The 14,231-nt window shown below is 43.9% G+C and overlaps 1 protein-coding gene across 1 annotated transcript in view; it reads right to left on the bottom strand.

Moving 5' to 3' along the window:
* Window positions 1–14,231, bottom strand: part of Hspbap1 (HSPB1 associated protein 1) — a 54,659-nt gene that overhangs the window by 23,733 nt on the left and 16,695 nt on the right. The window contains exon 2 of the mRNA NM_134419.2: window positions 12,653–12,838. Within this exon, the coding sequence (NP_599246.2) occupies window positions 12,653–12,838 (186 nt within the window). The remainder of the gene's footprint in view (window positions 1–12,652; window positions 12,839–14,231) is intronic.

Raw genomic sequence — 14,231 nt, forward strand, 5'->3', positions numbered from 1 at the left:
GAGTGGAGGCGGGGTGGGGGATGGGGGATGGGGGGTGGGGGGAAGGGAGGGAGGGAGGGGGAGAGAGAGAGAGAGAGAGAGAGAGAGAGAGAGAGAGAGAGAGAGAGAGAGAGAGAGAACAAGGTCCAATGTGGCAGGATTCACCTCAGTGCTGCTGCAGTGAGGGATAGATAGCATCCACTAATCCAAGGCCAAGAGGAATCCTTCCTCCCTTAAATGGCTTCTTGCTGGGTGTTTGGTCAGAGCTCGTGACTGCCTGGACACTTGGGTGGAACATGTGTTTATTATATCTTTGTATGAGACCGGTCACTGTATTGCCAAGGACCAGCCTTGGCTTGGAGAGGGGCTCTGTGAGAAGGAGTGTTTGAAAGCAACAGAACAAACAACTCAAAGTCAAATGGTGGGTTACAAGCTCATAGCCTGTGTTCTGCTCAAGACAGCGTTCCAGACTGCTCTCTGTTCAAGACAGTCTTCTTCTTTTTTTTTTAAAATTAATTCTAAAAACTCTCTGGATCACTCATCTCTTGCAGATCAAAGGCCAGTCTTTTATTTACATGTCAATTCAGTAATTACTCCAGATTCCCTTTTGATCATCCCACGAATCAGCATCCCATGACCCCTAGGCCCCTTGATTCTTAGAGACAGCAAACACAAGCATAGACAGTAAGAAACCGAGGTGGGACCCCGCCCTGAAATCACCATTCCTACACACCTGTGCCTGGACCTAAACTCCCTTGAACTCAGGAATCTGCTTGTCTTTGTATCTTTCTGACAAGCTGGCTCATGGTGCAGCTGCCTCTGTTCCTTTAGCTCTGTAAAGCTCCTTATACAAATCACATTGCATCCTTTTATTTTGCATAGTTGAGAAATTATATATTTTTCAAACTCATGTTTTCAACATTCTTTCCCACAGCCTTAAGGGCTGTCCTGAAGGTCACAGCATTCTACCATTTTGCTAAGACATAGGCACACCCTCACCTCCCAGACTCATGCTGTCTCTGATTATCATGGAGTCATTACCCTAGGCAGAGAGGACATCCCTTGAAGGAGGAACATAAAAGTACGTACATTATTATACAAACAAGCCCCATGCCCACAGCCTTATGCCATTAACACTTGTGGAGGCCCATGCCCTGGTGGCTCTGTTCTAGGGGTGGGAACCACACCATTCCATCCCTACCATGGCCAGGCTGGACTGAGCACTGGGACTCCCTATGCAGACCAGATGGGCCTCACATTTATAAAGACGCACCTACCTCAGCCTTCAGACTAAAGGTCTGCACCACATCACCCAGAAACACTTCTGTTTCTTAGGTTGTGTACACTAAAGCACCGTGTTTTACACAAGGAAAGTATGAGAGAGAGTGCATCTCTGGGGCCCTTGCTGTTTTAAATAAGGAAAGCATCACTGGAGAGAGCCTGCATTATTGGAGTCTTCAGGAATTTTTAAGTGTGAAGTGATCCTATGTTCAAAGAGCTTGAGAGTAAAAAGAAAGTTTAAATTAAAAGATAAAAAAAACTTAAGGCAATAAGTAACTTTAGGAAGATTTCCTCTCTGCACTGCATGTTTACAAACATGCTCCTAAGAAGCACTAGCCGGACAATGCTAATTCAGTGTCTGTTCATTTATTCACTAACTCAGATGGCGCAGGATCATTTACCAAGCACATAATTTGTGATTAGCAATGTACTTAGGCTTGTAGGGACACAAAAGAAAAAGATAATGGTCTGGAGCTAACAATGTAACTCAGTAAGGCCAATGATGCTTGTAAAACCTCAAGAGGTTGAGGTGTGAGGACAGTCTGTTCAAGGCCAGCCTGGGCTAAAAGGCAAGACCCTGTGCTATGGCTTAAATATGGAATGTCCCCAGCAAGTGAATGTGTTCGAAACCTTGGTCCTCAGCTACAGAAAGCAAACAGGGTACTGTTTTAGAAGGTTGCTGTGGTGGTTTGAATGAAAATGGTCCTCTAGGTCCTTAGGGAGTGGAGGTGTGGCCTTGTTGGAAGAACTGTGTCATTGGGGATGAGCTTCAGGGTTCAGATGTTCATGCCAGGCCCAGTGTCACTTTCTTCCTGCTGGTCTGGATGTAGAACGCTTAGTTCCTTTTCAAGGACCATGTCTGGCTGCACGCCACCTTGATTTACACCATGGCGGTAATGGACTGAACCTCTGAAACTGTAAGCCAGCCCTAATTAACTCTTGTCCTTCATAAGAGTTGCTGTGGTCATGGTGTCTGCTAACAGCAATGAAACCCTAACTAAGGCAGGTGTGAGGCCTGCTGGACATGAGGTCTAGTGGGTAGACATAGGTCTAAAAGGGTAAGGCTAGAAGATTACATAGTCTGGCTCAGTTCAAGTCTGCACCGGCTGCTCTATGACCCAGTCACAAACAGCAAGTACGTGACAAATGGCACCACCACAGACCAAGCCAATCCAGCTGTCACATTCCGCCCACAATAATGCACTCCACCCGCATCCTGCTTTTTTTCTTTCTTTAAGACAGGGGCTCTCTGCATAGCTCTGGCTGTCCTGGACCTAACTCTATAGACCAGGCAGGCTGGCCTTGAACTCAGAGATCACCTGCCTCTGCCTCCTGAGCACTGGGATTAAGCTCATCCGCCTACACTTTAAATCAAGAGCCAAAATAAAATTCTGCTCTATTAAGCTCTATGTGGTACTGGATCACACACATGTGAAAGTAACCAATATATACAATCGCAAAAACAAAAACAAACACACACACAACACACACACAACACACACACACACACACACACACACACGCCCCAAAAAATCCCCACTTCAGACAAAGAGGAAGCTTTCTCTAGAATGAGAGAGAACATGCAGACCCGTTGTCACAGCTGTCCTTATGGTGAGGGAAGGCTGAGCTGTGTGTGCTAGCTTGTCTGATGTCGGGGAGTCAAGAGGAGACTAAATGAAAGGAAATCTGAAAGTCACAGAGCGTTTTAAGTAATCACAGGGGAAATTAATATTTAAGAAATAGAATCATAGGGTTGGGGATTTGGCTCAGTGGTAGAGCGCTTGCCTAGCAAGCGCAAGGCCCTGGGTTCAGTCCCCAGCTCTGAAAAAAAGAAAAGAAAAGAAAAGAAAAAAAAAGAAAAAAAAAAAGAAATAGAATCATGAAGTCCTTTGCAAAGCATACAGCCCTTTGAGGAGGGGAGGGCAGCTTAGGGCCTAACCTACAGCACATGCTCAGTAAATGTCAGGCACTATTATTAGTCCTTCTTACTCTTCCCAGTATTGACTTGGAACCTTTTCAAAATTAGAGCAGTCAGCAGAGGGATATCCGAGATCTTCCTTAACAGCCTCTATCTTCCCCCTCTTTTCTCACTCCTTAACACGGCCCAATCATCTTTATCTCTTACCTTCTTTTTCTTGAAACAGAGACGGGACAGAAGCAGTACACTACTGACAAGCAGAAGCATGTCACCTAATCTACTTAACTTGGTCAATTTGTCACTTGACTTTCTGAAGCGGGAAACTTCAGCAGGCTACACTGACCTAAAACACAAACATCTATAAACTTAAAAACCATTCCATTTTTGAGAACTGCTGTGATGCACTTAAGAACAGTGCCTGGCAAGCCACAGATACAAGCTCTTAACAGCACTGGCATCCACAGAATTCACCGTAGAACTAACAGTAAAGAGAATTTTGACAAGAATGTATGTAGCAGGAGAATTTCAGGATGCTAGGAACGGGAGCCATTTCTGATCGTTAGCCCGTGAGTTTCCCCTTCCCAGAACTCACTCCAACCGAACACTGAAGGCCCTGACTGAGAAACTGGCCCTGGGGTGGAAGGAACAGGACAGGTCAGTCGGTGGTGCCATTCACCCCAGCAAACCTGCACGCGGGCTTCAAAATTTGGCCTCATTAGAGGCCTGCATTTCCTGTCACAGCAAACTCTGCACATTAAAAATGAGAATCTAAAATGTGAAATTTCCACTTGAGAATTGTTGCTGCCTGGGAAAATGAAACAAGCGGAATGAACGGAATGACAGATCTTTTCATTTATGTGATGGTTTGAAAATAGAACCCTTCACTGTATCGAGTGCAGCAACACAAAGCGGAGCTCTGATTCCACTGGTGACAGCCCCTCCGGTGGCTTGCTGGCTTCCCGCTTCACTCTGTGCAGTGGGATTACTCCTTTCTGACTCTGTCACCGCTTCTTTTATTCAGTGATAAGCAGTCAGGGCAGCTCCGACTTTCAACCACTAACTGCCAAGTGTTAGGCAAGAAGCTGCAACTCCAATCCAAGATTTCACAGCAAAGAACAAAATGAGTTTGCTTTTAAACCTAAAAAACAGGACGCGAGTGGACACACACATCGCTGCCATCGGTGCCAGCACGAACGGTGACAAATGAATTTGGCTAAAATGGGTTTAAAAACCTACATGTAGGGGCTGGGGATTTAGCTCAGTGGTAGAGCGCTTGCCTAGGAAGCGCAAGGCCCTGGGTTCGGTCCCCAGCTCTGAAAAAAAGAACCAAAAAATAAAATAAAATAAAACAAACAAACAAAAAAACAAAAAAACCCTACATGTAATTTACTACCTGTGTCCCGAAATAAACTCAGGACGTCATTATGTTTTGGTTTTTGGAGACAGAGTCTCACTGTGTAGAACAGGCTGTCCTCAAACTCCAAGAGATCTGGCCACCTCTGCCTCCCAAGTACTGAGAGTAAATACTGCCATGTCTAGTTTTTAAAAAACAGTTTTAAAAGCAGGCTGTAAGTATGGATCGTCATTTAACATTTCAAAGGGCTAAGAGAAAGAATTTTGAAAGTTTCACCACAAAGAACTGACAGAAATTCAGAGATAAGTATGCTCAACTGACTTGAACCTTAGCAATGTCTAGATATATTGAACATGGTACTCCATTAACATGTGAAACTTTTATGGTTTCTGGGGCTGGAGAGATGGCTCTTCCAGAGGTCCCGAGTTCAATTCCCAGCAACCACACGGTGGCTCATAACCATCTGTAGTGGGATCCAATGCCCTCTTCTGGTGTGTCTGAAGAGAGTGATAGTGTACTCACATATTTAAAAAAAATGTTTTCTGCATATTAGTAAAAAAGAAATAGTCAATTACTTTTAAAGACCAGTTATTAATATTACTGTTATTAATATTACTCAAGCATCTCAAAAATTCTAAATAAGCCCTAAGATAGATATAAGAAATATATCTATCTTCATGTTCAGGCACCACACAGACAGACAGTCAGACAATACAATTCAACACAAAAGAAACAACAAATTTTTTTTTTGTTTACAAATTTATGTACCTGTCTTTCTATAAGACTTACAGGACTGGCCGACCAACCAATCACCTACACCACACGAGTGGACACAAATCAACATAGAGAGTAAGGAAATGGCTTTTATCTATGTATAAAACAATAAGACACAATGAGGCTATATAGAGGGACCCTGTTTCAATTACCCATTATATATACTGAATATATGGCAAAAATATTTTCTTTATACTAGCAGTAATGAAAAACTACAATTCTTTTTTGCTGATGGACTTGGTAAGATATTATATTTTTGTATAGAGAGGTGATTTTACAACAACATAAACTTCTTTCCAAACTTGATTTTTGGGGCTTAATGAATTTTCATCTAAAAATCTCAGCCAAGGAGAGTCCAAGTTCATTCAGTAGGTAATGGTGCTTACCCTGCACATACAAGGATCTGAGTTCAGATCTCTAACGCAAAGGCAGCCTGGCTGTACCTGCCTACAGGAGCCCCAGGATCCTGAGACCTTGAACTACTAGTTCATCGAAGACCTACAACCATGCCTAAGGCAGAGAGTCAGGCAGTACTCAACACCTTGTTCTGGTCTCTGTAGGCACATATGGCTCATATAGAAGCATACTTCTTCATGTGCAGGGACCACACAGACAGACACAGACGAGCATGCATACATGAACACACACACATGCACACCCCTCAAATGGGTTTGTTTTCTTTCCTTTCTTCCCCCCTAGACAGACTTTCTTGGCTGTCCTGTCCTGAAGTAGCTCTGAAGAGAAGGCAGACCTTGAACTCTAGAGATCCACCTGCCTCGGCCTCTCAAGTAGTGGATTAAAGGTGTTCATTATCCACAACCTAGCCTTTTATTTATTTATTTTTTTTTGAGACAGGAACTCTCTGTGTAGTCCTGGCTGTCCTGGAAATCACCATGTTAACCAGGCTGGCCTTGAATTCTGAGATCCTCTGCCTCACGCCAGAAGGCTTTCTTTAAAATGAGCACTCCGTGTAACTTTTTAGATGAATAAGATTCAAAGATCCTGAGAAAAGAAGAATAACAGAAGATCAGAGTAGACTAGTGGTTGCCAAAAGCTGGGAGAACAGTCAGGATGGACTGACAGGGAAAGAGTGGTTTTAGAGAATGAAGTCATAGTTAGATAGGAGATGTTCTGGAATCCTATCACAATAGGAAAACAATGTACCATGTATTTCAAAAGAAATAGGTGAAAGTATTTTAATACTTCAATTACAAAGAAATGGTCAATATTCTGATTGATATATAATATATACATATGCAGAAACATCATACGCTACATAAAATATATACAACTTATGTCAGCATGCCTGTAACTCATGTGGAGGCTGAGGCAGGAGGATTGCCTCAAGTTCACGGCAAGCTTGGGCTGTATAGCGCGGTGAGTGAGCTGTAGAGGGAGACACCGTGGTGGGAGGTAAGCAACAAAGCAACAGCAGCCGCAAGGGCAACAGCAGCAGCCCCCACGCAAACTGGAAGTGAGGAGCTGCTGTCTGGGAGGTGGTTTCAAACACTGAAGTGTGTATTAGTGCCAAGATGGGGCTTTTGAGTTGGTTTACTAGCCCCAAAGCTACGACTTAACATGTGCCCTCAAAATGGATGCAAGAAGACACAAGAACACACAGAGACACACGAAAGGACGCCACCAAAGACAAATGAGAATAAATGTAGAGCACTGGCTGATTCATTATAAAAAAAGTCCGTCTGGAGCAGAGCAGACACGGGCAATAAAGGGGGGGGGGGCGCGCATCCATCATATAAAGAATTGTCTTGAGAAGTGAATAAAACACACAAGGCGGTGGAGGTGCAGGTCTTTAGACACAGCACTCAGGGTGCGGAGGCAGATGGATCTCTGTGAGTTCAAGGCCAGCCTGGTTCCAGGACAGCCAGGGCTCAGCTCTGAAACAGTCAAAGAATAGCCACCAGGAAAAGGCGGGAACTCCCGTTGAATACAAACTTATGTTCAGGATCACCGGCAAACACGCTAATTACAGTAAAGAGACACCACCCTCTCACCTACCGGATCTTCTAAAAGGTAAACTTGCTTGGTTTTGAAAGACAGAGACTTATAAAAAGCCACCTCTCTACAAACCTAGTGCCTGTGGGTCAAAAGCCTTTCACTCTGTCACTCCACGAATGTAAGACTCTGACTAAATGCTGAACCCAGGGTGAGATGAGGCCCTTGCCCTCAAAGCAGGAAGACCTTGAAGACCTTAGAGGGAGGAGATGTCAGGAACAGCCTGGGAGAAGTGTTGTAACTCAAGTGTTGAGTGCAGTGACCCTGAGGGTACCTTAGCCTGGAAGACAGAGCAGCAGGTTGCTGTCACAAGACCCCGGAGTGACTCAGGTCTCCAGTGAGTGCTGATGATAATTCGAACACGGTTGACCTGGTGACCTCCTTCTAGGAATATAATAATCTAGATAGATAATAGTTACACACTTGGGCATACACGTTTGAAGCTCACAAGCAATTGAGAAGCCCGCCTTTGCCCCCTGTTCAGTGCCAACTGAACACTGAGTGGAAAGCATCTAGCCACATCCCCCAACCCATTTGAACACAGCAGACAGGAACATCTTAAAGTACATTCTGCTATATAATGGGGCACAAAGGAGCCACTTAAAAGTCACATTTAACGTCATAGGATGCTCCTCTGACTATGCTGAGAAAAATAAAGCAGCCCGTGAGAATCAATACACTTCAATTCTTAAACACAACCTGTTAGATACAAGCAGGCTGGGATGGAGAGCTGCTAACAGCACTCTGCCCTTCCAGGCATCCTGGGTATGATCCTCAGCATCCACACGGCAGCTCATAAAGACCTGTCATGACAATTCCAGGGGATCTGATGTCACCTTCTGGCTCCCGAAGGCACCAGGCATACACGTGGTACACAGTCATACACAAAGGCAAAACACCCGTACAAAATCAATCGAGCAATCAATAAAAGTTTATTAAAAAAATACAGGTTTGCATCTGTAGGATTTGCTGAAGGAGGTAGAGACAGGAAGATACTGAGTTCAAGGCTACACATTTGCCAGGCGTAGTGGTGCACAACTTTAATTGAGGCACTCAAAAGGCAGAAGCAGGCGGACCTCTGTGAGTTCAAGGCCAGTGTGTTCTACAGAGTGAGCTCTAGGACAGCCAGGGCTACACAGTGAGACCTGGCTCAAGAAATCTAAAAAAACCAAGATAGCAACGACAACCAAACAAGGTATCTTGAAACTTTTGTGGCCTTTTACAATTTGTTTTTTATATTAAAGAAACCATACTGTTCATTTTTAAATTATTTGTATGTTAAGTGATATTTGTTGAATACTTACTATGTAGGCATTATTCTAAATGTTTTGTGCATATGAATTTATTTTGTCCTGGGACAGGGCCTCACAATGTAGCTCTAGCTGGCTTAGAACTCACTATATTGACTAAGCTGGCCTTGAACTCACAGAGCTCTACCTTCTAAGTGCTGGGAGTAAAGGAATGCAATATTATACATGATGAAATCATTTAGTTTTGAAAATATCTGTAACATACAGAGAAGTTAATTGACCTGCCCAAGGTCACACAGCCAAGTCAAAATTTGAGTTTTATACCATAATCCTATGCTTGATGCCTTTTTTAAAAATCACATTATGCATGTTTGCGCATGTGTGGGCATGCACAATACTAATCTCTAGGATATACAAAAGGGCTCTCCCAAATCAACAACTGAAGCCTCCATTAGAAAACAAGCAAAATATATAAACACACATTGCTATTGGCTAACACAACCACAAAAAAGACACCAGATCTCCTCAGTCATAAAATAAGGACAATCAGAACCACAATGGAGTATGTCCTCACACACACCAGCATGGCTACAGTTGAGAAGAGGGAGGCAGGCAAGAGGTGGAGAAGTGTTGGCAAGGAGGTGGGAAAACTGGAACCTTCCTACATAGCCAGTGGGCACGTAAAATGGTAAGGCCACATGAAATGCAGTTCCATGGAAGTTGAGAAGCATAGCGTGCGTGCATGCGTGCGTGCATGCGTGCGTGCATGCGTGCGTGCGTGCGTGCTTGTGTGGGTGCGTGCGTGCGTGCGTGCGTGCGTGCATGTGTTTCCTGCTAGCTCTACATATTCATGAGGAAGGAAAACAGCTCTACTCCAAATCCACACTAAAATGTGTAGGCATACATTTTTTGCAACCTACTTTTAATAAGGGTTCAACCTCTCCTCTAGCCCACCACCCAGCAGAGGTAGTTGAAGAGAAAGTTATTAGGATGTGGGGGAAGTGGACCTGTTCAGAAGCAGTTTTGGGGGCGAGCCCAATCTTCGTGGGCAGCAGTTCAGTCCTGTAGCAGACACCAAACAGGACTGAGCAGCTGCAGACCTGTCCTCTAGGTAGGCAGACACCAGGCAGCTGTAGTTCAATCCTGAAGAAACCGCCAAGCTCGCCAACTGGCTGAGGCAAGGCCACAAAAGCAGCAAGCTGCTGCAGGAACCCCAGGAGCAGTTCTTGGGCAAGTTTCTCTCATTACCAAAAGTTGAGCTTCACAACACTATGTAAGGTGAACCAGTACATGCGTGTCTTTGGTGAAGAACAGTGAGGTGGAGCAAAGCGAAACAAAGCACAGTGCTCATCTCCCACTTCTGTGGGGTCATATCTACACTCCTTCATCAAGTGTCCTTTCCTGTCTGCTTCAGGAAAACAGCCTTTCGTGTCATTTGATATAACTAACTTCCCAAAGAACTAGAAGTTTCTACTTCACAAATGTCTGTGGGAACATAATCCTAGGGTAACAAAGTGCAGAGAAGCCCCTGCATTGCCACCCACTGAGCAGCAAAGAGGACACACACACATTCATCCCTACAGAATCTCACTGGTGATAAAGATAACTGAAGTGCTGACACACACCGGCAGAGAATCCCTTATCTAAATAAATGCCTGGGCTCAGAAGTGGCTTGCTTTTTATTTCATATTTTTCTGGACTTTGGAATATTCGCATATATAGAAAGAGCAATATTTTGGACTGAACCCAAGGCTACTATGAAATTCCTTTCTACTTCAAATCTTCCTTTGAGTAACATAGGCAAAAGGCAGAATTTTTATACAATTTTAGGCTTAAAGGTTATACATTTTACCTTCTGAGATCAGGTATGGAATTTTCCAGTGGTAGCATTGTGCTGGTGCTTAAAACTCAGATTCTAAAGCATTTCAGATTGGAGATGTTCAATTTATATTCCTCTATGGATGAGCCTTGAAAACAGGCTATGTGAAAGAAACTAGACCCAGGGGCCGGCTCTCCTGTGCCTGGTTATTAGGACATCCTGAATGGATACATTTAGACAGACAGAAGTAGGCTGGTGTTGCTGGGGCGCCGGCCTTCCTTATGGGATAAGGAACACATGCTGAAATTTAGAAAGTGGGCTGTATAGCCTGTGAAAACGTTAACCACTGTTCGATCAGATACTTTCAAATGGCTAAATGCTACATTTTATGCTATGAGAATTTTATTTCAATTGTTAAAAAAGACTATGCTTCCTTTACCAAAAACCCAGAGTGTTTTCTCACAACTGCAGAGAGGCTTTGAAAAACTCCTTTAAGACTTAAGTGTTACCTGACTCTTCTGCAAAAACAGCCCTACCACCCTAGGAAGCAGGCAAGCACATCAAGCCAGAGAATTCAGGTAAGTCTCTCTCAGCAAACGAATACTAGTTACCAGCAGTGCTGTGGTGTCTGGAGTCTAAGCAGGGTGTGAAGATTCCACAATTTCTATTTCTCTTCAAGTCACTTCAGTGGTAGATTTATTTCACAAAATCAAAAAGGAAAACATATAATATGGTTTTAAATTATTGCGCTGGTCTAGCATTTCATTTAAAAATACCCAAACAATCAAGTCTGTGGTTAGAATGAGATGCCAAACTACAGTAATTCTGTTCTGCCTGTCTCGGGAGTCCAAAATGGCTCTAGACACCAAAAGCAAATTGCAGGCTATTCCTACAAGGTCAAGGCCGGAGAAATGAGCTTGGAGCTGCTGAAAGGGAAACTGGGAAATGTTCTAGCTCCTCTTAGGCTATTAATAGGTCTATATAAATTACTTCTCTACAATGCACACTGAGTTTCTACAGGACCAGGTTACTCATTCTGAAATGCCAGTTAGAGAGTGAGCACAGGTATGGACAGCTTCAGATTAGAAACACACCACGTCTCTCTTTTATAATAACTGCCCTTCAAGGATAATGATAATCACTTCACCTGATAACAGAGCAAAAATGGCAAAATTTAATTTTCAAAGTGTTCAGGGAAAAAAAGGCAAACCTTTTAAAAATCATCTATTAATTCTAAGGAAGGCAAAAACAACAATAAAAATAAAAATCAAGGTTGTGCAGTGCAGCCTGTGCCCCAGGTATACAGGGCGGCATCGGAAGAAGGTGGAGTCCAAGGCCATCCAGGGGATCCAGTCTGTATATATACAGCCACCAAGCCCTGACCGATATTGCTGATACCAAGAGGTTCATGCTGACAGGATCCTGATCTAGCTGTCTCTTGAGAGGCTCTACCAGAGCCTGACAAATACAGAGGCAGACACTTGAAGCCAACCATTGAACTGAGAACGAGGTCCCCATTGGAGGAGTTAGAGAAAGGATTGAAGGAGCTGAAGGGGCTTGCAAGCCCTTAAGAACAATATCAACCAACCAAAGCTGCCAGGGACTAAACCACCACGCAAAGAGGACACACGGACAGACCCATGGCTCCAGCAGCATATGTAGCAAAGGACAGCCTTGGTGGGCACCAATGGGAGGAGAGGCCCTTGGTCCTGCCAAGGCTCACTGTCCCAGTGTGGAGGCATGTCACACCTACGCAGTACAATAAAGGCCAAGGTAAAAGTAAAAGGTAAGATCATAAGCAAGACGGGGTGTCATAAATAGCCTAGGGCCATGCATGTGGGGACGAGTTCCAGATGAATCACAAGTGAAGGGACCACCACATGATACCGTTACAGAGTGTTGCACTGCAGTTCTGTATTACCCTAGTATTTTATTCCTCAGTGGAAAGGGGCTCAAGCAGTAGCTCATTAACATATATATTATCTACCGAGCTCGATCGGCCACAACAATGTCTAGCAACGTGTTGAATACATAAATTAGCAGATCTGCATTCTGTGTAGGTCTTTAAACCCCTTGTTTGAACAAGGAAGGGGGGAAAAAAACCCCTGTATGAGGTCAGACTATTTTCCCACACTTTCTTGTAATGTTTCCTATCTGTACGGTAAGTGGTCAAAGAGGATTAGACACAAAGGACGTCTTGAGATGGGGTGAGCACTGCTGAGCATTTCTGGGTGCTACGGAGGAGGGGCTGCCGTGGGGATTACCTGTGCCGGTGCTTCTCAGGCCCATCCTGAATCGTATCTGCTTGCCCTCCAAGACCTTAGAAAGGTGTTTCGCAGTCCAGTGTCGTGATGGCCAATCAAAAACCATGTTACAGAAGATTGCAGGCTGCTGTAAAGACATTATAACCTCTTTTGCTTTCTCTGGTGTAAAAGGTTTGACACGTTCACCTAGGGAGAGAGAAACACAGAGCATCAGACGACAATGGACAGATGAGTGTGTCTCTGTGTCCTGTATTATAGTGAGAAAAAGGCTGCCGCTGTTTCTGTTCTGGCAAATCTTTCCACGTAACTGCACACTTTAGATAAATATTTGGCCTCAAAGACCTGAATTCTTGCTTTCTTTTGAGATAGGGCCGCATGCTACAGTTCAGGCTGGCTTGGAACTTAGAGAGATCCCCCGCTTCAGAGCCTTGCAGATACTTGGATCGCAGGTGTGAGGCACCACACCGCCTAACATAATTCTTCGAGTGATTTTTTTTCATATTAAAATTTAAGGTTGGTAAATATTTATAGTTTTACTTTTAAAAAAGCTTTCTAACTACTATAATTTAAAAACAGTGAAGTGTTTGGAACGTAATACTTATATATATAAAAAAAAAAAAACTGCTGAGAATTATTCTAGAATAACCAGAGTTTCTGGATTCATCTTAAACCCAAACAAGCAAAATGACTAAGCTAGAGTAGTCTTTGTTTTTTTGTTTTTTTGTTTTTTTTTTTTTTTTTTTTTTTTGGTTCTTTTTTTTGGAGCTGGGGACCGAACCCAGGGCCTTGCGCTTCCTAGGCAAGCGCTCTACCACTGAGCTAAATCCCCAACCCCTTAAGCTAGAGTAGTCAATTGGGAAGGTAGACACTGATTTTTATTACAGTTTCTAAAATAAAAGATACACTGGGATGGTGTCACATGAGTGTAATCCCAGCATTTGGGAGCTGAGGCAAGAGGACCCTGAGTATGAGGCCAACCTGGGCTGCACAGTGAGTTCCAGGCTAGCCTGAATTATATATCGAGAGCCTATAAAAAGTGATGAGGCAGCGATCCACGCTCACCCTTGGTTCCAGTGCACTTGTGAGCGTGAGCAGTTAGGAGACACCAAACTACGACGTAATGAGTGCTCAGATCGCAGATGGGTTGTAGATGCAGCTCGACTGGAGCAGTGCCTGCCTCGCATCTCATTCTATCGCCCACCAACCATATGGTGGCCCGGGACTATAATCCTAGCACTCTGGAGGTAGAAGCAAGTTCAAGGCCATCCTTGGATATATAGAGTATTTGAAGCCAGCCTGGGCTATGTGAGACTTTGTCTCAAAATTACAGAATTATAATTTTGGTAAGGATAGTGTATGTACTACTGTTTCATTTACTCTATCTTCCCTCTCCATCTGTTTGGACAGAGATCCATCTGTCTGTCAGTTTGTCTGTCTCTCCTTTCATCTCTCTGTCCAGCTCCTTCCTTCCCAGGGCCTTTTACATGTGGGTAACCATTCCACCAAAGAGCTATGGTCCCAGCAGGGGATTTTCTAGTTAATTCTCTCTGTGTGGCCAGTTAGGACAGCTCTCACATGG

The sequence above is a fragment of the Rattus norvegicus genome, chromosome 11, assembly GCF_036323735.1.
Source record: "Rattus norvegicus strain BN/NHsdMcwi chromosome 11, GRCr8, whole genome shotgun sequence".
Lineage (NCBI taxonomy): Eukaryota > Metazoa > Chordata > Mammalia > Rodentia > Muridae > Rattus > Rattus norvegicus.